This window comes from Fibroporia radiculosa (genome assembly GCF_000313525.1).
Source record: "Fibroporia radiculosa TFFH 294 genomic supercontigs, scaffold1445, whole genome shotgun sequence".
Classification (NCBI taxonomy): domain Eukaryota; kingdom Fungi; phylum Basidiomycota; class Agaricomycetes; order Polyporales; family Fibroporiaceae; genus Fibroporia; species Fibroporia radiculosa.
Window position 1 is genome coordinate 20,118 of NW_012133303.1, and position 23,774 is coordinate 43,891.

Below are 23,774 nucleotides of genomic sequence, written 5' to 3' on the forward strand. Positions count from 1 at the left end.
AAGATGATGTCCCAGGGCATGATCAACGGAGGCTCGTTCGATCACGGTTGATCTTCAGATGGTGCCCTCTGAAGATCGTGTTGGCGTTCTGCGAGACCATATGTTTGAAGAACTGCAGGAGGCAGAAGGTTCAGAGCTGGTAGGGTCATGTCGCGGAGATGAGGAAAGACGGATGCAATGTCAAAGAGGATTTGCAGACACCTGGTGTGGGCGCAATTATATGCGTGTGCGACCTTGAAATCTTCAATCTCTGGTCAGATGGATGCGTACTGTTGAAGTCATCGGTAGCATACGTGACTGACACGAAGGGGGAGATCAACACGTATTGAACGTAGATGAATGGCGGGAGAGAAGGGGGAGACTAGATCAGCCAGAATTACATCGGTCGGAGCGGCCGATGATACTAGTAGCTGAAGTATGCGTAGAGACGTTGAACATTTCGACACGACATACAAAAGGCAAGTAGGTCCAGATTCCATGGACAGCATTGGGGCAAATGCGATTTAAAGCATCTAAAGAGCGCAGAACTCGCCAGACAGGATGAAGCCTGTAATTTGGCCAGCGGATCTTCCAGGCTCCAATTCGGTCAGTCAGCGGAATTGCCTGCATGTATCGGCCTCGATGCTGATTCGACAGATATTGAGTGATAGTTTGTCAACTTAGGCAAAGCGTAAAGACCTCGAGAGACCACATCACTGACGGAGCAGACAGGCGTCGATATGCCGCGCATATCTTTGCAAGCATTAATGAGAGAAACTATGTCTGTGAGTCTGCAGTAGCCGGACAGCTCGAGTTGTCGCAGCAGAGTACAAGTAGTGACAACGTCTTGAATCAAATCCCGTTCCGATTTGTCATACAAGTTGTACACATACCTCTCTTCAATAACGAGATGCCTAATAGTAGGATTTATCATGGATGGTATGATGTCCTTGAGGATTTCGTAATGAAAGCATTCCAGCCAATTGAGCGCAGGAAATAGACATCTTCCTGTTAGCGCTAACGGGAGGATGTCTATTTTCTGCGCTCAAGCGAGGCAACCTGCTGCCAGGATCACCAGACTATGTAGTCCAATTTTACTTCATAAGAGACGCGAACGCTGCGAGCTCGGATGGCGAATGAATGGAAGTGCTCAAACGCAGCCGGTGAGATCTCATCCCGGAGGTGTTGTAAACTGAATGGACATGAATGTAAAGCCATCCAGCAATGGGAGAAGTACGCACGCACTTGGACTCCAATCTATAAATACTCCGAGAAAGAGGATAACGATAGATACGGCGGACATCCTCTTCGAACGAGGACAACATGCTCAAGGCGATTTTCTCGTTGTCAATTTGATACCACAGGCTATTCAAAGTATAATGCGAAAATGCTTTGTTGACGCGGACGCGTGCGCAACAGACTAGCACACGACAAAAGTCGTTCAGCATCGTCCCACTGGTCATGTTTAGTGTAAATGCTGAAAAGTTTCTACAGGAAGGTCATCGCATTGCAGGGCTTCTTGGCTGATTGAAGGACCTTAGAGATACGCTGGTCAGAAATCTGGGCCATTTTCTGAAGGAGCATTACCAGCAAACCAACTATAACTAATGGGTCCACTGGGTCCACGAGGTGCTGGCTCAAGGTGAAGGGAGGCTTCCGCGTCGACCGTGTAATGGCGTGGTAAGGAAGCGCAGCTGGTCTCGAGCAATCAGATGACTTGCATTCTCCGCGACTTCGAATCGCGATGATCCTCCAGAAAGCAAGGAAAGTACTGCCATCGGCTGCCAAGCATCTTCATGCGTGCTCTCAGACGTAACAGTGATTTCTTATACTCTCTGAGGAGCTGGAATTGTCAGTCAATTGCAAAACTTTCGGCTTACCTCCTGGAAGTTCTCGTCGGCGAAGACCTGCAATGAGTATAAAGCCCAGACCAATACAGCTCTTTGACGGTACTGCCAGGAATCTCTTTGGAGAATGTCTAATCTGTCCCCCAACATCGACTCTACTAATGTTGCTACCGTTGAGGCTTCCCCTCTCGCTGGCATGGATGGCAGTGGCGAGACAGTTCTGGCTACCGCTAGTTCCCAAGAGGTTGAAATCAAGGTTCTCTTAGTTCTTGACTCCCTCTAACACTAAGGTGCTCATTCATGAATCTATAGCCATCCTTGAATCCTCTAGATGCTACTCACCACGACTCAGACAACCGGGTCACTGAGGTGACACCAGCAGAGCACCCTGCAGTCGTTTACTTCCCAATTGAGGCGCAGCATAAAGCTACTACGGTTGAAAATAGCAGTGCTGATACTGTTAACGTGTCAGCCAATATAGAAGAGGTCGGCTGTGTGTTATTGCTGACTTCGACATTCTCATTTACGTTTTCAGCTCCCGACGCCGTGTTTTCTTTGTGATGATAAACTCGCTTGGTGCAAGAAACCCAGAAGAAAGATCGACGTTATCAAAGATCCTGCCCCGGTATGTGCTGTACTTCGCCATTATTTGATGATGCTCCTTACACACTTGCACCTAGTTCCCGAAAATTCCTCAGCCTGAAGATGGGGCACAATTATTGGAGGCTGTAGTCGACGAGGTAACAAGGAATGTCTTGTGAATCATCCCTCATTAACCACTTGCAAACCAGGTGGCGTTTTCAGACCCACTCCCTCCCAATATGTGGCAAGTCAATCAATCACCTGAATTACGCCGAGCGCTGGTCAGCTCAACCTTTGGCTCGCGTGGAAATTTGACACTTAAGATTTGACATTATAAGGTCGGTAGTACCAATATCCTACGAGGTGTCATCGTCACACCCAACGGGCCTATGCCGAGTGGTCGAGAACTGTACATCTTCGATGGGCCACTTCCTGCCGCAAATATGAACGAAGCAAGATTCCGATCTGATACAATGGAGACATCGTCGGCCTCATCTTTCGTGAACAATGGTTGGACTGAAGCTTCTGTTGACTTTTCCTCTCCTTGGTAAGGGCTTGGCACATCATGGACAGGGTCTTTCATGTTCTTACATTAATCAACAGGGTATCTGCTTCTACTTCAGTCCAATTGTTGAATATGCATTCGGGAGTCAATGAGCGGCGTACAGTATACGCATCATCATTCTTGGAAATCACTCGTGGTTTCATTGACTTTGATGTCAGAGAGATGAGAGCCCATATCTCAAGCGACTTCATAGGGGCTATCGATTGGGCACTACAAGGAAATTCGCAAAATGTCATCCGACACAACCTCATGACAGCTTTCAATTACTATGGGCATATATTCAACACGAGACTAGTACTTGGGGCAACATATGTGTGCACGAGCTCAGCGATTGCTTGGAATGAGGTACGTATTTTTCTTACCTGCTTGAAGATAGTTGACGTTAATAGACTTGTTGAAAGGCACACGAGACTTCCATTCGCCAGGAACTGTCTGCCGCCGTGCAAGCAGGTGTCATGGGCTGGGGTGGGGGTATTGGTGGTAGTGTCGGTACGCACACACAGACGACAACTCTCGCTTCAAATCAAACAATCACGATGACTCTGTTTGTGCGGGTGAGCATTTTTGTTCAGCGTCGATGGAAAACACCCATTTAGGCCCCCGCTTCATAGGGTGGACAATCCTCACTACTCTTCGACCGCGATGCATGGCTACATTCCACTGAGCATTTTCAGAACTGGGTAGTTACCAGAGCTGACAATCCGGTTCCGACAATTGAGTTACTGGATGATCACAGACGCAATCGCGTCCTCGATGCTATGGCGCCGATCATTGGAAGGTATGTGATTACCATCCAACGATATATATTCCGTCTCTGAGTACTTCTTGATAGGTGGATCCATGTTAATTCCAGCGGCGCCTGGCTAGAGCCCGACATGCGCCTTTATCCTGGGTGGTTCTGGCTTGGACAGAGCGCTAAAACGCAGGACTCCGGGTCTAGGATCCTGATTGTCCAAGCTAGGGACCCATCTGCACTTGGATGGCTGTGGGCCCTTGATGGCCTCGTCACCCAAAATGGCTGGGCCGTTACTTCTCTTCGTCCCATGCAGGATGGTACAAGGTACAATGCGCTTAGTATACTTATTCAGCCAGGCCACCCTGTGTTTACTGAGAATGTGATGGCCATACGACCAGTCCGGAGAGATCTGTTAATTCCTGGAGAGAAAGGCGAGCAGATTATGAGTTCTGGAACTGTTGTATTATATGCGGTAAATGAGGTAAGCGAGCTGTCTAAACGCGCAACCGATTTCTGAATTTGTTCAGGTGTCCTTCCGTAATAGCTGGAACCAACCAACCAGCCCAACTGGGATCAGTACGAACCCAATGGTCTTGTGGTATTGGTTCTCGCAGGGTCTCACTCCACGCCCAATGGTATTGAGTCGATTTGCCATTGCAATACAGAATTGAAGCTGAACTAAAGAATGTACATCTACGACACGACATTGTTACACTAACATGGAATTGAATACGCTTGCGTTGGGTTGACACTGTGAACTTTAGATCCGATATTGCTTCGCATACACACTCACATTGGGGCTGCCAATGGAACTCCCATCTTGACTGCTTCACAATGCGGTTGCATGCAGGAGCCGCACATTGGTATCGGATAGGATGTCGGGCCCTTTCATCACTCAATCGCCGTCGACTCTTCCATCTTCATCTGCTGAATCTTGCTCATCTGCTTCATCATCTCTTTGAAAATAGTGGTATACGACTCCCTCAGGTACTCCCATCCTGTCCCATTATAATCAAGCTTTAAAGTAGGAAATATGGAAACGAGTAGGGTTAAGAGACGACGTATTGGTGCATCATCGAGGGAAGCTCGCTCGATCGCCTCTCCGTCTTTGAAGGCTGCTCTTTCAAGACCGTGTTGTGTAAGTCCATATGTCTGAAGTTCCACATGTGGCAAAGGTTCCAGACTTGGTAGGGTCACGTTGCGGAGACGAGGAAAAACGGATGCAATGTCGAAGAGCATCTGCAGACAGCTGGTGTGGGGTTCGAACCTGATAGCGTCATTGCAAGCATAGCCGAGCGTAAAATCTTCAATCTCTGGCCAGGTGAATGCGAACTGTTGGAAGTTACCGGCGGCGTACGTGACTTTCATCGAGCAGAGATTAACACGTATTGAACGCAGATGAATGGCAGGGGAGAAGGGGGAGATTAGGTCAACAAGAGCTCCATCACATATTTGACTTCCATTCTTCAACCCTAGCCGTAGTATGCGTAGAGATGCTGAACACTTCGATGCGACATGCAAAAGGCAGGTATGTGCGGATTCCATGGACGATACTGAAGTAAATGCAATTTCAAGCATCTGAACAGTGTGGAACTCGCCAGACAGGATGAAGTCTGACATTTGGCGATCGGATCCTCCAAGCTTCAATTCGGTCAGTGTGCAGAATTGTCTGCATGTACCGGCCTCGATGTCGATTTGATGGATATTGAGTGATAATTTTGTCAACTTCGGCAAAGCGGAAAGACCTCGAAAGACTGCATTGCTGACGGAGCAGAGAGGCATCGATATGTCTCGAAGGTCTTTGCAAGCATTAACGAGAGAGACCACGTCCACGTGTTTGCAAAGGCCGTATAGCTCGACTTGTCGCAGCAGAGTACAAGTAGTGACGATGTCTTGAATTGTACTTTCTAAATCCCGTTCCAATTTGTCCTCCAAATTGTACACATGCTTCTCCCCAATAAAAAGATGCTGAAGGGTAGGACTTAGCATGGATGGTATGATGTCCTTGAGGCTATCTCTCATTTCGTAATAGGAGCATTCCAGCCGATTGAGTGCAGGAAACAGGCATCCTCCGGTCAGTGCGGCAATTTGCTGGATCACCACACTACGTATCCCAGGTTTCTCTTCAGCAGAGACGCGAATACTGCGAACTCGGATGGCGTATGAATGGAAGCGCTCTACCTCAGCCGGTGAGATCTCACCCTGGAGGTGCTGTAGAAGATGGGCATCAACTTTGAGCCATCCGGCAATAGGTAAAATACGTACGTATGTGGATTCCAGTCTGTCCCAAAGAGATGTACGATAGCGGCGTCCATAGTTGTAGACAATTTCCTGGAACGAGGGCAATATGTTCAATGCAAATTTCTCGTTATCGAGTTCACACCATATGCTGTTTAGAGCATAATGCGAGAAGGCTTTGTTGACACGAGCGCAGCAAACTAGCGCACGCTGGCAATCGCTCTGCATCGCCCTACTGGTCATGCTTGATGGGTGTAAATACTGAAAGATTTCCGCAAGGATGTCGTCACATCGCAGGGCCTCTTGAGTAATGGATCGAGTTCCCTCAGAGAGATCCTGGTCAGACATTTGCACCATCTGTCGAAAGGGATGCGTTCAAAGGTGTTGGAGAAATTGAGTCGTTGGATGATTTTAATCAGTTCAAGTTCTAATTGATCTGAACATTTAGACGCTCACCTTCGCTCGGGCCGGGTACTATATACTTCAAGTGAAGCTGATTCTATGCAAAAGACATGATATATTGCGTGTGCAGAATATGAATTCCAATACAGTGGTCGACCGCATACGAACACTTGACCTGTTCAATATCTGTGCGTACTGCTGCATGATTGTCAGACAAGCTTCACCGATCCTCGTCGTGCAGAAAGTTACAGATTCAGACGTGACTATCATATTGCGGACAACGTGAGCGTGCAAATGCATGGGTATCGTGAGGTTCTCTATAGTGTCGTGAAAGTGGATAGTACTACAGAAAAATGTATGCATAGTCTACGTCTATGAAGGATTGAGCAGAGCGATTGGCCAGGCGGCCCAGATAATACTACAGAATAACCATACGTCCCTAAGCGCAGGCAGTGAAAGAGCGAAGGCAATGGATCCCCAACCTACGTATACATATCATAATGTGAAGACAAGTCCGTCGCGGCTGCCGCTCGTCGTCGCTAACTGATGAGTCTCGACATTCTAGAGGATCGACAGAGGCCGTATTGTCTACATCGACGTCAGGCTGTCCTGGATTCTCCTGCAACACAGACACTCGATGAATCAAAAGCGCTGTTAAAATATACAGCACAGGAAAATCCACGTACGGCTTCAGACGTGGTCTCCAGGGAAATCGGTTCAGGTTCGTCCGTGCATGGAGTCACGGTGTCGTCGTCCGCCTGCGCGTCCGGTATGTTTTCTTGCGAGCTCCGGAACCAAAACGTCGTGTTCGCCTGCGAGTAGACTCTGTGATGTTGAATGGACCGCACAGCGGACCGCGACAATTGGCGCTGCCTCAAGCGTTCCTGAAGTTGAGAAAGCAGAAGCGGAAGGTGAAGTGGGTGTTCGTGCGAGAGCAGCGCCGCGCGAACGAGGGTGAGAGAGAAAGACGGCCACGGCGGCTGAATACTCGGGCTGCCAGAGCCCGCTGTCGGTCTTGGACGTAGTCGTACTCTGGGATTTTTCCGCTTCGACCTCGAGCCATTCCCGGCGGCCAGCTTCCTTTTCGTCCGCAGATGGCGCTGCTCCATGCTTGGCTTCTTCTGCATGCTGCGCCGCGGCCGTCTGTGGTGGGTCTGCCAGAGGGTTTGCCAGCGGACGTCGACCCCGACGGGAGGGAAATGGAATAATCAAGGACGGTGAACCCACACATGTTCAAACGTGAAGCGAGCATGGTCAGGAGGACACAAAGCGGCTACCCGATTGATGCAGAGTCGATCGTACCTCGCCGACACGCGTGCCACACGCGACGCGCTCCACGTGACCTCGTGCTACGGGCACGAGACCGCGCACTTCAGCCACAGTTCGCGAGAGGGTACCGTTGAATCCTGCCATGACCGTGCAGCAGTGAGTAGTCGAGAGGACGAGGAGACTCCTGCATCACGGATACCGAGTCATGAAATATAGATGTGCAGGCGTGAGATACAGGAACGGAACGGCAGGGGAAGACACCTAAAATTACACCCGACTCCACGGTCCCTACACAGACACTACAACAATCCTGGTGACAGAAGCTGAGACGCGAAATGAAGAGCACTTACAGGTAAAACTACTAATCAGATATCGATGTCGACGATTACCCTCTCGCAGCGAGAAGCCCCAGGCCTATCCCCGCACAAAACGCGCCCACCAGCGCCAAACCTAAATGCAGACCAAAGCTCGTACGTACTTTCTCCTGCGCTCTTCCCTCTGTCTCCTCCACTGCACTCTCCTCGCGAGTGTCGCGGCTGCCAATACCAAACCGGCCACACGACAGCGTGTACATCAGCCGCGCACGAAGCGGCTGCAGCAACGAGAGCGAAAACATGAACAGCGACCGTGCGTGTAGTGGGTCAAACGCAGCTGGCGCGCACGCCTGCGAAGGCCTGCGCATCCTGCGTATCTGCATCTCGGAGAAAACAGGCGGGCGCCGGTCATCCAGACTGCATTCGTCTTGCTCACACTGGAGACGCGACGCGACGACAGTCTCGGCGCGTCTCCGCTGTCGAAGTGCGACTGCGATGTCTTCTGACAGCGTGCCCTCCCACTCGGCTTCCCACTGCGCCTTATTCCACCCGATCTTCTCCTGGCCCCCGGCAGGTGCTTCGGTAGGTGGTCCTGATACCATTCCCTGCTTTGCTTCCATTCTAGCGGGCTTGGTGGGCCCCACGCTGTAACTTTGGTTGATGCGCTCGACGGCTCGCTCGACTTCGCGCCAGCGCAGGAAGCGCGCGACGCCCTCTGCTCGGAGATGTGCAAGTGATTCTGGCGTGCGGAATAGGCCCGCGCGCAACGCCTCAGGTGACGATGGGCGAAAAGCCGAAAGTGGTGCACTGGCGGAAGGTGAGCTAGACTCGGGCGGATGAACGGGTGATGCGAAGGCGGAGGAATCCGCAGTGTGCGGATATGACGAGTAGCTTGGCGTATAGAATGGGTAAGACGGCGGATCCGGCAGTGGGGGGATGACGATGAGCGGAACATGCGGGCTGAGTGCGTCCATGAGAACCTTTTCCGTCTGGGTGGGTGCTGAGAACGTGTGTCAGCTCAAATCGATGAGGTGGTAGGCCAGAAATTGAACAGCAAAATTAGCGTTGATCATTGTCCGTGCAACGTCAATCATTTTCCCCTTGCGCGAACACCATGTAGTAAATGATGACGAGAGACGGACATTGGCAAGATGCTGCCAACAACCGCCTCTGGTCAAATCAAACCAGCACTTTGAATTGTCGAAGATCGGCTGGTTCAGGCCCTGGGCATACATCACTCTCTTATCAGGACAACCGTGAATTCAGGCTCAAAGGCACAGTGCTGCAGATCCTTTGACGACAAATGCAACTCTGGGCGACGGCAAGGAGACGATGATGCGCGCTCACAGATCCGGCAATTACGGCATGCATCCCGCCATGGCAGAAATACTCACATGACGTCAACAGCAGGATCATAGCTGTATAAAGAGGCGCAGTCGAAGACGACAGGAGACTCGCAAGCACAGTATTTGGGGCACAGTCAGGGTTGAGCGCTTTGAACACCTGGCGGAAGGGCGCATGGATTACGGGAAGTGTCCGCCTAACAATATCCTCGGCCTGCGCGACGTAATGATACACGTTCGTCAGCAATCATCAAGTATGTCTGGGGGGAATTGCACGCGCACGCACGTCATCTGAAGAATCGTATCCCGGAAGTTCCGCAATCTCCACGTTTCGTGCAGGCTCGATGCGCTCCAGTCCGTGGGCGTCCCGATGCTCGACCCAGTGAGTCGACGCTCGGCGCACGGTTATCTTCTCATCATCTGCAGCTTCATCAGAGGGTGTGCCGCCGGGTTGTTGCTCCTCCCAAGGGCCTATGTCGACTACGTCTTCATTTTCCTCTAGCAAGTGATCTACGAGTGCTGCCGTAGAGGACGCGGCACGGCGAGGGGCGAGAATGAGCAAGCGGAGGTCGCCTAACGTCTGGCCATACGCTGTCGGACGCCGTGCGGGAGAGGGGAGCGCCAGCGATGGGATAATCAGCCCTCGAGTGGAGTCGTGCAACTCACCGCCTCCATGCGAATCCGGAAGTGGGAGCTGTGGTGGACTGCCGGGACCAGAAGAGAAGAGGAAGGACGAGGAGACGGAGGGAAAGGAGGAGACTGAGTCGCCAGAGGGGCTGCTCGGCGAGGGCAGCACACTGTGCGGAGATGATGGGAGCGATGGGGAGTGAGGTCTTGATGTCTCTGTGAATTCAGAGTATCTCTCAGAAGAGGTGTCCGACATGCTGAAGGGGATGGCAGTGTCCAGTCTGTGCAGACCGCGGATGGTCGACACACTGGTGCTTGGTTCTCCCTCCAGCAACATGTTTGGCTGAATTTTTTCCAAAACACCAAAGGTTCGGGCTAGTCGTTGGAAGAGGGAAGGGTGAGAGCAGAACAAGAGCAGAACAGCATCGGACGACCCGGCTGCAGCACGAGAGGAGAGCGTTTATTCAATCCCTCGGTCGCCTCACTGCCCTGATAGGAAAGGCCACGCGAAGCTCGCGTGGCTACCAACCCTTGCGCGTCTGCCGCCGTTTTGCTGCCCACAGATTTTATCCTTGTGCCAGCTCATATTCAGACTTCATGTACACAGCCGCACAACTTCGACCAATTGCACCAGACGTGTTGCATATTTACACGCTTGTTCTTCATTCGCTGTGAAACAGCCTCATTTCCTGCGCAATATCACTACGTGTTATTAACCGTCCCTCACACTTTCTCACCAGTGCTCTTATATTGGCACTCTACGGGTTCCAGAAAATGGAGGCGGTTCTATATCGGGATAGACCAGTCCGTTCAACTGTACTTTGTGTGAAGGTGCGTGTTATCGATAGATACGTATACAGCTTCTATGCAACCCGCACGCTTCAATCAAACACGTTGTGATCATATCGCTCTCACAAGAAGAGACTACACCATACTAGACTCAGAAGTGATGCAGGTGTGTTTCTCGCCCCTTTGTCTCCTGCCCCGGAATGTCGGCTACACGGACGTCACCCTCCGCACCAGCTGCTCAAGTTTCTCGTCAAGAGCCTCTGCTGCGGCCTTGAGCTCGGCATTCACCTTTCCGTCAATTGGTATCGCAATGATTGTCGATGGTAATATGTAGACAACCTCAGTGCCGCTTCCATCAGCCTTCTCCGCGACAAGAATCCGCGGCGGGACGTGGAGACCAGTATAGAGGTCGTGCTTGAACATCGTCTCCGCAATGAGCGGGTTCCCGAGCACGTATTGGTACGTCTTCGGTGAGCTCGTCGTGCCCCTGTACACATTTCGCCACACGTGGTGCGGCTGCACACCGAAGAATCTGCCGTTCTCGAACATCAGCACTGCGCAAGGCCGTCTGCTTGCGAATATCACGCACACGAAATCCTTTCCTCCAGACAGCTCCCCTATCTTCTGCTCCTGTTCGTCTCGCGTCTTCGAGCTACGCAGAATTTCGTTGATCGTAGGGCCCGGTTTGTCCCTGTTGAGCTCCTTGTCGAGACGAGCTACGATCTCGGCGACTGGCAAGGATGTCGTGAAGACGATGCGTTTAGCTACGGTCTCGTGGATTGTTTTGGACATGACGATAGGATGACTGAATTTGTGAGATGGTATTGCTGAATTTTCGCGCAATTATACATCCTCATCGACAAGCTCGGGTAGCTTTGCATAAGGCCGAAGCTGAGCCGATTTGTAAACAACTGGTTCCATTGGTTCCGGGAGGAGGTACGGGGTATGATGAGCTGGCCGAGGCTTGTTGAACATTAAGAATCAATTAACTCCGAGTGAGGACTAGTAGTAGACTAGGACTACATTCAGAATCACGTTAACCGGCGGAGGAGTCCTTGTCGGACGCCCTTGGGCTCGCGCATGTGATGAGCGGAAACTGCGCTCCGCACTCCGAGACCGGGTGGCTGAAAGCAGTCCACAACGTCGATGTCACACGGCTTCCTCTTTTTCTGGATCGCCTTAATCAAGGGCAGAGTGAAAGAGATTCAGGCATATGGTCCAGTTTCTTGATCTTCCCCTAGAACTCCTTCCGCTGATTGTCCAGCACTTCGTCCGACCAAGTCACTTCGCGGCACTATGTTTAGTGAACAAGTACTTTTACACCTTTGCAATATCACTCCTGTACGAGCGTGCGTTCATATACGCATGGCACAAGGAAGGGAAAGCGAAGGTAATGTGCTAAGCGAGCCATCTGAGGCATATCCCTGACAGTCTTCGTAGGTCGTGAAACTATTCAAAACACTCAGCGAATGTTCACATCTCGCGCAGCATGTTAAACAGCTCGGTTAGCACTTCATTCATTCTAAATCCTGCATTTTGGTAGCTTCCAAACGTCAGTATCTCAAAGAACGGGTGCGCCCCATTCGTTCATTGGACCTTGCAAACGGTGAAACCTCTTGATTTTTTCTACGCCCAAATTGCTCGCCGTAGAAACTATGTTTTACTCACTCGCTCGGGTGTCGCAGTTATCCGCGATTTCCCCAAAGCGCTACAATCCTCCGATTATGATAACGTTCTCAGCATCTGTCTGCAAGGCATCCAAAACTGCGTTAATCTACGCTCGTGTACATGGACACGCGACGGATCATTGACGACAGAAATACTGGAAGCGCTACTACACTGCTCGCACCTGGAGGAGCTCGAGATCAACGGTCGTTATGAAGGGCACTATGACCCCATCACTCTCCTTGGATTCACTCATCTCCGGCGTCTTTCACTCATCATGCCCAGCGCCCGGGTCATCGAGATGTTGCCCGCGTGGATATCCGTCACCGGAGCCTCCCTGAGGCACCTCAGCCTCATATGCAAGGTAATATAGGCTTCAATTCTTCAGAATGTCGCAGAGTGCTGACGTGGGCTCCAGTCCTCAACGCTTGTTCACGATGGTGTTTTGGAGAGCCTAGCCCCTCATCTAGTCAATCTAGAGCACTTGTACCTCGTGAACTGCCAGAAGGTCACTGATCGTGGTCTTTATACAATTCTTTCGGGTACTACACATGGCTTGTTTTCTCTGGGCATGGAAGGTTTATCGCCAGAATTCGTGAGTACGCTCTGTGATTCTGAGCTCTCGGGTCAGATGCGAATGATCTACACTAGGACATGGCGCGCTTCAGCCAAGACTGTGTCCGTTCGGGTGCGCTCTCCCACCTCGGCTCAATTACTTTAACAGTAAACGTACAATCATCTCCGACTTGGGAGAAGGATGTACTAGCGCTGCTTGCAAGTGCACCACTGGAACGGTTCCACATCTCGACTGTGGGTGGTCATGTTGGACCCGCGCTGAGCGAGTCGTTCTGCACGAGCATCGTCAATGCGCATGGGCACCGATTGCGCCGTTTCTCCGTCCATCGCATTCGGATGAGCATGCTCTCCATAGATGATATCTGCAGGCGGTGTGTAGAGCTGGAGCAGTTGTTCATTGTCGTTGAACAGAATTCACTGGTGTGCATTCGCCGCTTTGTGCCATCGCGAATCCCATGCTGACATGCCTGGAACATACAGGACTCCCTAGGTTCCTGTCTAGCGCAGGCACGTAAGTTATGCGCGGTCCATGTCAATCGCCCGCTAGATCTCGGGTCCGAGGACATCCCGGTCATGGCCCGCGAGCGCATCTTATCCATAGTGAAGCAGTGCGGTCCGAACCTCAAACAGTTCGGCTACAACACGCGTGTTTTGCAGGTCAGGCATATCCTTGTTTATGTGCCGGATTATCAGCGCTGACGTGCATCTCCTTTGACATACCTAGGTCGAGAGAGTCGTAAAGTATGAGGAAGATGGCTCTCTGGGGATCGATGTGCGGCTTGGGGCGTACGAGAATCCAGAAATCCCGGAACAGTTCCTCGTCGTTAGAACCTAAGCGATCGATGTAACAAAGAAAGTGGACTGGATGTCTGCTATCCGATTCAGGTACTCTAGACCATTCGCTATGGCGTCGAGACTCATGGCCTAACGCCATACTACCCACGATGTCTTGAAGTGTCTGACTTACCAAACGCCTGAGGCCTATATGTGTAAAATTCAACGCAATGCTAAGCTTCCGTCGTTCCGTACGTCCGTCTTGGGCTCAGTGACTGAGCCCAAGACGGTGCACGCACGTTCTATTCTAAGATCTAATCAAAGGCGATTAGCACGATCCGAATCAGGAAGGAACGCGTCGGTCATGTGACTGGTGGCTATTGGGTCATTTAAACGGAGTGTCTGGGCTGAACAGACTCTCCAGCCGAGTCCATCTCACTTCTGCCATCGATGTCCTTCCAAATCAAAGAGATACAGACAAAGCCTTTCGATGGGCAAAAGCCTGGTACTTCAGGTCTCAGAAAGAGGTAGGTTTGTCTTGTCCTGAATGCGTTTATCGTTCGTACTGGGCGAGATAGACGGTGTCGGGAGAAACGTGGTTGAGAGGGTTGGTTGAAGAGGAGAGCTATGTATATGGGCCCTTGAATTTGAGTGCTGACTCTTCTGTCACAGGGTAAAAGTTTTCCAACAGGAGGCAAGCTCATCATGACCCATCGCTGCTCAGGCTCTAATAATACAGCTTTGCAGCACTACACCGAGAATTTTGTACAGGCGATCTTTGACTCGATTGAGCCCAACGGTGCAACCCTTGTTATCGGTGGAGATGGACGTTACTTCTCTCCCGAGACGGCACAGACTATCCTTAAAATCGGTGCTGCCAACGGTGTCGCTAAATTCATCGTCGGGAAAAACGTCATCTTATCCACCCCTGCTGCCTCAAATGCGATCAGGAAATACAAAGCGAATGGCGGCATCTTACTCACCGCAAGTCACAATCCTGGAGGCCCCACCAACGATTTCGGTATCAAGTACAATGTTTCGAACGGTGGGCCTGCCCCGGAGAATGTGACGAATAAGATATTCGAGAAGAGCAAGACGATCTCGAGCTACAAGATCATTGATCTCCCTCCACTCGATCTTTCGAGAGCTGGATCGTTCACGTTCGGTCCGACCAAGGTCGAAGTTATTGACTCAGTCGCGGACTACCTTGCGCTCCTTGAATCGATCTTCGATTTCCCCCTCATCAAGACGTTCCTCCTCGAGCATGCGGATGACTTCCGCGTACTCTTCGATGGTATGCACGGCGTGACAGGCCCGTATGGGCGAGCGATCTTCGTCGATACTCTGGGACTGCCGGAATCGTCCGTTCAGAACGACAAGCCCCTTCCGGACTTCGGCGGCGGACACCCAGACCCGAACCTGACGTATGCACACGATCTTGTTGAACGTGTCGAACGAGAAAACATTCAATTCGGCGCGGCGAGCGATGGCGATGGCGACCGGAACATGATTTACGGCAAGGGCGCATTCGTGACACCCAGTGATAGTGTCGCCATCATCGCTGACTGGGCGGAAGCGATTCCGTACTTCAAGAAGGGTGGCGTGAAAGGTTTGGCACGCAGCATGCCCACTAGCGCGCAAATCGACTATGTTGCGAAGAAGAAAGGACTGGAATGCCATGTTGTACCCACGGGTATGTTACCACTGCAGGATAAGTTGATTTGCGACCTGAAGGGGTTTTTACTCGCAGGCTGGAAGTTCTTCGGAAACCTCATGGATGCGGGTCAACTCTCTATCTGTGGTGAGGAGTCCTTCGGTACTGGCTCGGACCACATTCGGGAGAAAGATGGCGTATGGGCTGTTGTAGGTGCGTGTTCCAGATGCGTGAACGCATTTGTGCATGCTGATTCGTCAATAGCGTGGCTAAACATTCTCGCATATGCGAATAAGCAGTCGCCTAACAAGCTCCTCGGAATCAATGAGCTCTTGCAGAAGCATTATGAGGTTTACGGGCGCTCTTTCTTTTCTCGTTATGATTATGAGGAGGTGTCGTCAGAGGGTGCACAGAAGCTAGTTGACGCCTTGAATGAACACATCAGCAAGGGTGATCTCGCCGGGAAAAAGTACTTGTCGAAGTCGACTGGCCAGTCTTTCGTCGTTAAAAACGCCTACAACTTCGACTACACGGACCCCATTGACGGCAGCGTGTCAAAGAACCAGGGCCAGATCGTGGGTTTCGACGACGGCAGCCGCGTTGTTTTCCGTCTTAGCGGAACTGGTAGCCAAGGTGCGACGGTGCGGATGTACGTCGAGCGATATGTTGCAGCAGACAAGGGCGTTGCGGAGCTTACCAAGCCTACCACGGAGGGTCTGAGTGGACTCATCGAGGTTGCGCTGGAGCTCAGCAAATTAAAGGAGTTCCTGGAGAGAGAGAAGCCTACCGTCATCACGTAGGCAGTTGATCGGGCGGACAGAATATCGACAGAGAAGGGACAGTGTAAGATAGGCCGTAGTGGATACCATGTCTAGGGAATTTTTACGCATGTTGATCATGAACAGCAATCGCAACACAACGTTAGACCATTCATCAACGGTTGAATCTGCATGCAATATAGACAGACACTGGACTGTGGCGGTTTGGCCACACTATAGTACAGGGCTCTGCAGACGGTGAGTATCAGAATAAAAGGTGTGATAGGAGCAGGAGGTTGGTGTATGTCCGCATCAACAGCAGAATCTAATTGAAGTGTGTCACCACAATCCCATGGATAACCTGCTGTTCGTCGCCATTCGCCTTCTTTTGAAGCTGTGACTGCCCATATGCGCTGATCCTACCTCTGCGCCACATCTCCATCGTGGGGGTATTTTCTTCATCGAAGCGTCGCTTAACGGCCCGCTCCTGGAAAACGGGGCTCTCAACGTGCGGATTGAGCTTAAGGTCGTCATCTGGCATCGCGAAATAGAATAATCCGAGGCGAGTGTAGCCGCGCTGGTCTGCGGGAGGTTGAACCACACGGTGGATGGTCGCCTTGTAGAAGCCACCAGATAGGAATTCCATGCTGTCGCCAGCGTTGACGACCTACCACAAACTCTCAAAATGTGATCAATGTAACAAGGTTGGGGCGTACGAGTGCGTTGTCGATATGCTTGACCCATCGCCATTTACCATCGGGAGAGAGGATTTGCAAAGCGGCAACTGGTTGGCTCCAGAGGATTGTGATACTTCCGAGGTCTGCGCCAATGAAAGTCAGACTTCGCCCATGTGAAACTAGGTCCACGTACCGGTGTGCCCCTTGAGCCACACGTTCTTGGTCTTTGTTTCGTCGTCCTCAGAACGAGGGTAGCTAAATGTCATCATGAAGAATAGGGTGACGACAGAAAACATTCCAACCCACTATTTCATCATTCGCACTGAACATCATGTAGAGAAGTCAGTTTGGCTCGTGAGGCGTGTACGAAATTCTTACGCCAGGTCTCTCCCACTGCAGACCAGTTGTGGCTTTTCACGAAAGTGTCCTCAGGCAATTCCATGCCGAGAGCCAACAAGCTATTTTGCATTAGGGCTGTCGACCGCAATTGAAGACGAGCACATACCGAAGGATGGGATGGAGAACCTCGTAATGATTGAACTTTGAAAACGCCTCGATCTCAGGAAGAAGAGGTCTCAGGGCCTTCGGATGCTGCTTTTTCGTCACGTCGCGAAGAACTGATCGTGGTAGTCAAGATATCTCCACAGTCTCCGCACCAAGTGTCTACATACTATTGTAGTGCTCAATTTGATCGCGCACACCAGCATCAATGTGCTATCACAGCCAATGAGTAATCTTTGTACGATAAAATCTCTGAGGCGCACCCAGTATTGTCTTAATTTGTAACCTTCATATGAGCCAGCTTGCTTGATGTTTTCTGTATAGAGGCGCTTTTCTTCGTCTTCTACTTGAGAGAAGGGGACATCTGCGATGTCGACAATGCGTTCATTCTATAAAATGTATGAGCGTGTCTTCCACTTCAGATTGAGGCAATATACCTCGGCTTGGGATAATCCATGATTGACAACATAGAAGAATCCCACCGTATTCAAAGCATCGCGGGCTTGTTCGATCAGTTCTTTCTTTCCCTCGGGAGTATCTAGCTTGGCGAAATCAAGAATTGCGAGGTTCGCATACTCAACTAGCAATGGTACAAGGTTAGCGTTAAGGAGTGAATAAGACCAAGAAACTCACGAGGCTCCTGAGTCGGAGGCGCAGGTGTGTAGTGGGGAACAGATGGGACCGTCGGCACTGGCATGTTGAACGACTACTGGATGAGAACTGGGAGTAATGTACAGCGAAGAGACAAGCCCTCAACTCGCAGGAACAGTCAGTCAGACTTTTATACGTTGCGTTTATCTTCGAAGCCAGTGGAGTCTACCAACGTGAGGGTCAGCAGATGTCTAAGCCACTATCACAATCGCTCAGAGCCAATTAGTCGCCGTTCACTATCGCGAACCTTCTGTCTGTGAACTTTGTGACCAACAAAAGCACCGTGTTTGTTCTGTTCATGATAGAGATAGGTCATTCTGTCATGAGGCCCCCCCTACTTCGACAACCCACGAAGGCACGGTACCGACCAGTCACTGCTTGGACAGTCGTCCATCAGAATACATAGTAAACGGAGAACACATGGTTGGACACTGCTCATACAGCAGCATTCAACAAGGCTCTGCCGCGAGGGTATCCCCATATCAAGTCCTGTGAATCAAGAACAGTTTCGAGAAGTCGAATCAAGGAGCGGAGAACCTCAAGGCCACTCCACAGGGAGCAGGGTGAGGTCCCGCGATCTCAGCTTTTCCTGCCGGGTTGTAGCTTCGTTTGGGGTGCTTTACGCTGAGGTGGAATATGACGTGAATAGATACGTGAATCAAGTGTCTCAATTCAATGGGACTCCATTCTTTCCGAAAGCGACAACAGCGTACCTCAATATACTCGACGACAGTTTCAATACTTGAGGGCCGAGTGTGAGAAGACGCGGCATGCAGGGTATAGAGCCTGTTGAGAACGGTCCAGAGCCGGAGAGCCTGACATGCCATAGAGCATCTCGATTACGCCCAACATCGCCTGTCATCTGACTCCTGCTTCGCCAAACCGGTACGAGATCAGGAATGGCGGGTCCCCGTATGTCACCATCTATGTTGTCGCGCTGAGAGCCTTGAAAGTTTTTCTTGTTGAGTTTTAGATTGGACATTTTGCCACTACAACAGCCACCGATGATGAATTGCACGCTGAACATAATGGACCGTTATAAAAGGTAAGTTAAAGATGAATGGACGATCACTGAAACGTACGGCCTAACTCTGCTTCTGAGCACTGTTGCCGGTGCTACTCTTCCAACCTGGATACACCACACACCTTCCCCGTTGCAGTAAACCGCATGATGGGGGAGGGTTATGCTTCGCCTGCGCCTCCAAGAGGAGAGACATCGACATATGGATTACATCCTAGGTCATTATCCACCATCGAGGACTATGATTTCGTTACTTGTTGTCACGCGCCTACCACAACCTTGAGACACATATCCGAGAGTCCGAAAGACTTTGAATATCCTTGTTCACTATTAGGAGATGAACACAGTCTAAATGATCGACACCATAATCTTCCCGAGCGATGAACTCAAGATGTACGCTAACGCACCGATGCATTGAGTGCAGGCCAGTATACATGTTTAATACTGTGCAATTAAATCGCGATTTAAAAAACACGACTTGTGTGCCGCCTCGCGTCTCGATCGCAGCAACAAGTGCCGATAGGCCGATATGATCTAAGGCCAATTTGATATTATTTGTCGACGGAAAGTGTAGGACTACACGGTGGTTATGAGCTCGTCACCACATAATGTTCTATGAATCTGAAGCTAGATATTCTTGATGAACGAGATTTATTGAAGTACATGCTTTTGGATACAAGACGCGGTGGGGCTAGCTTTGGTCGGAACGGCAGAAATACTCCAGAGCGCGCGTAAAGAGAGCGGTGATGATACCAGCAGTGTTGAGTCTGTCGACAACAGCCTGAGCAAGGTCAAAAGCAACCGAGTCAAAAGCTAAGTGCTGAACCTCGGTTTGCCCCGGGGTAAATGTCGAACCGATCCGCAACTCGCACGTGCCACGCAGGATCTAGGCGCCTGGAGATTCGCTCTTGTCCGTTCCCTGTCCAGTGTCCCTCCGCCTCGCTTTCTTTCTACACCCTTTTCGTCCTGCAGTGATGTCTGACGCAGAGGAGGATGCTCCTTTCAACAACGAGGGTTTTGAGGAAAACGAAGAAGTTGAAGAAGAAGAGGATGAGGAAGAGGAGGAGAACCCGCCGAAGCCTTCACGGCGAGACTACGATGATGATGAAGAGGATGAAGAGGACGAAGAGGACGAAGAAGATATGGGCGCTGAACGAGGGAAGAAGCGACCAAAGGTCTGTGTCCGTATTATTGATCATCCACTTTGATTGAACATCATACAGCGAACGAAGAGGTCGGCTGTCGGCCGCTTCCTTGATGTCGAGGCTGAAGTAGACGAAGATGAAGAGGATGAGGACGAGGAGGACGAGTATGCTCGTGGTGAGCTGCTTCCAGCTCGATCTCCGACCGCTAGTCGCTGAATGTTATACTAGATGAATTTGTCGTTGGTGGTGAGGCCGATGAAGACGACCTTGCTCGAAGAGCAGCGGACCATGCACGGTTTGACAGGCGGGAACGAGAGCTCGACGACCAAGACCTCGCCAAGATTGCGGAAGACGTTAGCCAACGTTACAGACGAACCGCTGTGCGCTATTCAGGTGATATGAGCGACATTCCACAGCGTTTGCTCATGCCATCCGTTCACGACGCCAATCTCTGGCAAGTTCGCGTTCGAGTAAGTCTACTCGCATTTGCATTTAATTTGATGCTCATAGAGTTCCAGCCCGGAAAAGAGAGGGATCTAGTGTTTAGTCTTATGAGGAAGGCTATTGACTTGGAATACTCAAATCGACCCCTGCAAATTGTCTCAGCGTTTCAACGTGACTCTCTTCCCGGTATGATATATGTTGAAGCGCGGAGTGCTAAGCAAGTCAGCGATGCTTGCAACGGACTGGTTGGGATCTACCCTAGTCGCGGTATAATCCTCGTTCCAATTGAGGAGATGGCTAGTTTACTCCAGATCAAGAAACAAGACCTGACTGTTACTCCCGGAAGCTGGGTGCGCATACGACGAGGGAAGTACCAAGGCGATATTGCGCAAGTCATGGATATCACGGAGAACGGTGAAGAAGTTGGGCTTAAATTCATCCCGCGTATCGACTTAAACCCCAAAGACGATGGATCTGTCGAGATTATGGGTAAGAAACGAAAGAAAGGTCCGACTGGCATTTCATCGTCCAGCATGCGTCCACCACAACGATTCTTCAACTACGAAGAAGTTGTCAAGGTGTATGGACGCAAGGCAGTATCGAAGCGAAACCAGGTCTATGTGTTCCAGAACGAAACTTACAAGGACGGCTTCATAGAAAAGGACTTCAAGCTCGCTGGCCTCCAACTTGACAATGTCAATCCCACGCTGGACGAGATTACGCGTTTCACGCACGGTCAAGATGGCGCAGAAAACGATGCCAATGTCGATCTGTCCATTATTGCTGAAGCTTCTCGGAAGGCTGCAATATCAGTTCTACAGCCTGGCGATCATGTGGAGGTATTCGAGGGAGAACAGTCGGGTGTCCATGGAACGGTACATTCAATTGAACAAGATATTGTTTCCATCCAGCCAGTCGGTGTCGACTTTGATGGCCAGCGGATACAGTTACCAGCAAGAAGTGTTCGAAAGCGGTTCAAGCCCGGAGACCATGTAAAGGTCATGACAGGTCAGAATGCCGATGAAACGGGTCTAGTTGTCTCCGTGTCTGCCAATGTCGTCACTTTCCTGTCTGACATGTCCATGCAAGAGGTACAGGTCTGATTCGATTAGAAAGGGTGAAATATTAACCCTACAGTCTAGGTATCCGTTTTCTCAAAAGATCTTCGTGAAGCAGCCGAAGTCGGGACTGGAACCAATGTCGTCGGGAACTATGAGCTCCATGATCTTGTTCAACTCGAGTGAGTTCAATTTGTCTTTGGTCATGCGCGCCCTTATTGTATTTACAGTATGCAGACTGTGGGGGTCATATTCAAGACTGAGCGAGACTCGTTCCGAGTTTTGGATCAGAATGGTCAAGTACGCCTAGTCCAACCGCATCAAATTTCCATGCGGCGAGACTCGAACAGAGCGATCGCCACCGATGCCGAAGGCCACGAGCTGCGCGTGAATGATAACGTGAAGGAAGTGGACGGCGAGGTACGTTGAGCATATTAGAAACTATGAATTACTTCACAGTCTGCCTGTAGGGAAGGAAAGGTCGAGTCCTGCATACCCACCAATCCTTCTTCGCCTTCCTGCACAATCGTGACTATAATGAGCACGGTGGTGTATTCGTTACGCGTGCACGTTCCCTGGTGTCCGTAGCGCCCAAGGGAAACATTATGAAGTTAGGCGCAGCGGACTTGTCCAAAATGAACCCTGCGCTCAGCGGTGGTGCCATGGGTGGCATGGTTGGCTCTGGTAATATCGGTCGTGGTCCACGAGATCGTCTCATCGGTGTTCCTGTGACTGTTGTCAAAGGTCCCAGCAAGGGGTACATTGGGACCATCAAAGATACAAATGGAGCCATTGCGCGAGTGGAGCTCAATACGGGAAACAAGGTTATCTCCATCGACAAGATGAAACTCATGTGGAGGAAGTATGTAGTGTCTATTGTCCCCCTGACGATGCTGACGTTTTCACAGACCACCGACCGGTGTATTGGAACCTCTCGAGAATGCGATTGCAGGCCGCCCTTCCCAAGGGGGTGGCAGTACACGGACACCAAACCCGTACAATAACAGGTCGTCTTTCGGTCAGCGCACGGGGGCACAAACACCTTGGGACAACCGTACGCCTGCGTGGGAAACGAACCGTACACCAAATCCTTACGCTGCGGCGGGGAAGACACCCGCATGGAATGCAGCTTCTCGTACCCCCAATCCGTATGCTGATGGCGGGCGGACACCAGCGTGGAACTCCGCGTCGCGCACGCCGAATCCATACACAAATGGTAATGCGAGCCCTGCGCGACCGGCCGGAGGCGCGTGGGGAGGTGCTACACCTGGTAGGTCGGGCTGGGGCGGTGCTGCATCGCCGAGACAGACAGGGTGGGCGTCGCCGGCAAGACCTTCAGGGGCGTGGGCTGAAGCCCCTTCAGGTCCCTGGGTGAGTAATATTCTACTGATATACTGGATAGTTACTTAAGACAGTCCAGGGCGAGCCACCCCTCAGTGCGCCCACCCCTGGATTTGCTCCTTATACGCCTGGAGCCGATTTGGGTGTAACCCCCGCTGCCGCCGCAACACCAGGGGTCTTCGACGCCTACGCTGACCTCCGGACGCCATTAGCTGTGTTCAGCGATCACCGGAATGCCGTCAGCACGCCTGGCGTTTCCGTCGGAATGTTTGCGAACCAGGAGGGCGAATTTGGTACGTGCCTGTCACGATTTGTCGAATGGGTTATAATGTTGAAATTCTGTAGAACTCCCATTGCGATGGTTGCTTGAAACAGACATCTCGAACAAACGAGGAATGATGGTGGAAGTCAGAAGTAGTCACGGCGCTAATGGCTGGTATAACGGCGAATATGAGGGCAAGCAAGGAGTAGTGCTCTCCATATTTGACACGCACAGCGAACAGTTCCCTTCGACCGCGCGCGTCCAGTTCCCAGAGCCCTTAGACCCATCGCAACCCATCATACAGGTGCCCGTGGAGGTGCTCGCACCAATACACCCGGAAAAACCCAACGAAGAGGTGTTGATTCTGCATGGCCCACAGAAAGGCCAAATGGCAAAAGTCAACATGGTGGAGCCGGGGGGGACGATGGTTGTCACGACTCGGATGTTCGTCGTCGAGGAGATTACCTCGGATAAGCTGGTGCGGATCCAGGCCGATGTCTGAGTGCATGTTCGCATTCTTGATATTCTTGTTTTGTTGGAGTATTCACCTGCTGTA

At 51.1% G+C, this 23,774-nt stretch overlaps 8 protein-coding genes across 8 annotated transcripts; 4 read left to right on the forward strand and 4 right to left on the reverse strand.

The window, feature by feature from the left end:
• Positions 1 to 1,953: 1,953 nt before the first annotated feature.
• FIBRA_02864 (uncharacterized protein) lies at positions 1,954 to 4,391 on the forward strand (the record flags this gene model as incomplete). The annotated part of the gene is made up of 11 exons (XM_012324715.1): positions 1,954 to 2,082; positions 2,139 to 2,312; positions 2,362 to 2,451; positions 2,507 to 2,566; positions 2,618 to 2,689; positions 2,747 to 2,955; positions 3,012 to 3,318; positions 3,375 to 3,527; positions 3,585 to 3,751; positions 3,806 to 4,190; positions 4,254 to 4,391. 11 exons carry the CDS (start codon positions 1,954 to 1,956, stop codon positions 4,389 to 4,391), a joined length of 1,884 nt encoding a protein of 627 aa, XP_012180105.1.
• Positions 4,392 to 4,600: 209 nt separating this feature from the next.
• On the reverse strand, positions 4,601 to 6,295 carry FIBRA_02865 (uncharacterized protein; the record flags this gene model as incomplete). The annotated part of the gene is made up of 1 exon (XM_012324716.1): positions 4,601 to 6,295. The coding sequence occupies one exon, from the start codon at positions 6,293 to 6,295 to the stop codon at positions 4,601 to 4,603; it is 1,695 nt and encodes a 564-aa protein (XP_012180106.1).
• A 771-nt stretch (positions 6,296 to 7,066) lies between these two features.
• FIBRA_02866 (uncharacterized protein) lies at positions 7,067 to 10,239 on the reverse strand (the record flags this gene model as incomplete). Its single annotated transcript, XM_012324717.1, has 4 exons — positions 7,067 to 7,492; positions 8,097 to 8,932; positions 9,327 to 9,489; positions 9,562 to 10,239. 4 exons carry the CDS (start codon positions 10,237 to 10,239, stop codon positions 7,067 to 7,069), a joined length of 2,103 nt encoding a protein of 700 aa, XP_012180107.1.
• A 659-nt stretch (positions 10,240 to 10,898) lies between these two features.
• On the reverse strand, positions 10,899 to 11,483 carry FIBRA_02867 (uncharacterized protein; the record flags this gene model as incomplete). Its single annotated transcript, XM_012324718.1, has 2 exons — positions 10,899 to 11,223; positions 11,281 to 11,483. 2 exons carry the CDS (start codon positions 11,481 to 11,483, stop codon positions 10,899 to 10,901), a joined length of 528 nt encoding a protein of 175 aa, XP_012180108.1.
• A 421-nt stretch (positions 11,484 to 11,904) lies between these two features.
• FIBRA_02868 (uncharacterized protein) lies at positions 11,905 to 13,767 on the forward strand (the record flags this gene model as incomplete). Its single annotated transcript, XM_012324719.1, has 7 exons — positions 11,905 to 12,081; positions 12,132 to 12,182; positions 12,235 to 12,720; positions 12,775 to 12,951; positions 13,008 to 13,352; positions 13,413 to 13,589; positions 13,657 to 13,767. 7 exons carry the CDS (start codon positions 11,905 to 11,907, stop codon positions 13,765 to 13,767), a joined length of 1,524 nt encoding a protein of 507 aa, XP_012180109.1.
• A 644-nt stretch (positions 13,768 to 14,411) lies between these two features.
• On the forward strand, positions 14,412 to 16,160 carry FIBRA_02869 (uncharacterized protein; the record flags this gene model as incomplete). The annotated part of the gene is made up of 3 exons (XM_012324720.1): positions 14,412 to 15,399; positions 15,457 to 15,573; positions 15,625 to 16,160. 3 exons carry the CDS (start codon positions 14,412 to 14,414, stop codon positions 16,158 to 16,160), a joined length of 1,641 nt encoding a protein of 546 aa, XP_012180110.1.
• Positions 16,161 to 16,443: 283 nt separating this feature from the next.
• On the reverse strand, positions 16,444 to 17,993 carry FIBRA_02870 (uncharacterized protein; the record flags this gene model as incomplete). Its single annotated transcript, XM_012324721.1, has 10 exons — positions 16,444 to 16,785; positions 16,835 to 16,938; positions 16,989 to 17,050; positions 17,102 to 17,117; positions 17,174 to 17,253; positions 17,301 to 17,412; positions 17,467 to 17,509; positions 17,560 to 17,685; positions 17,734 to 17,876; positions 17,930 to 17,993. 10 exons carry the CDS (start codon positions 17,991 to 17,993, stop codon positions 16,444 to 16,446), a joined length of 1,092 nt encoding a protein of 363 aa, XP_012180111.1.
• A 1,949-nt stretch (positions 17,994 to 19,942) lies between these two features.
• Positions 19,943 to 23,720, forward strand: FIBRA_02871 (uncharacterized protein; the record flags this gene model as incomplete). Its single annotated transcript, XM_012324722.1, has 10 exons — positions 19,943 to 20,143; positions 20,192 to 20,288; positions 20,342 to 20,583; positions 20,632 to 21,648; positions 21,700 to 21,797; positions 21,846 to 22,035; positions 22,086 to 22,477; positions 22,524 to 22,986; positions 23,018 to 23,249; positions 23,302 to 23,720. The coding sequence occupies 10 exons, from the start codon at positions 19,943 to 19,945 to the stop codon at positions 23,718 to 23,720; spliced, it is 3,351 nt and encodes a 1,116-aa protein (XP_012180112.1).
• Between the last annotated feature and the right edge of the window lie 54 nt (positions 23,721 to 23,774).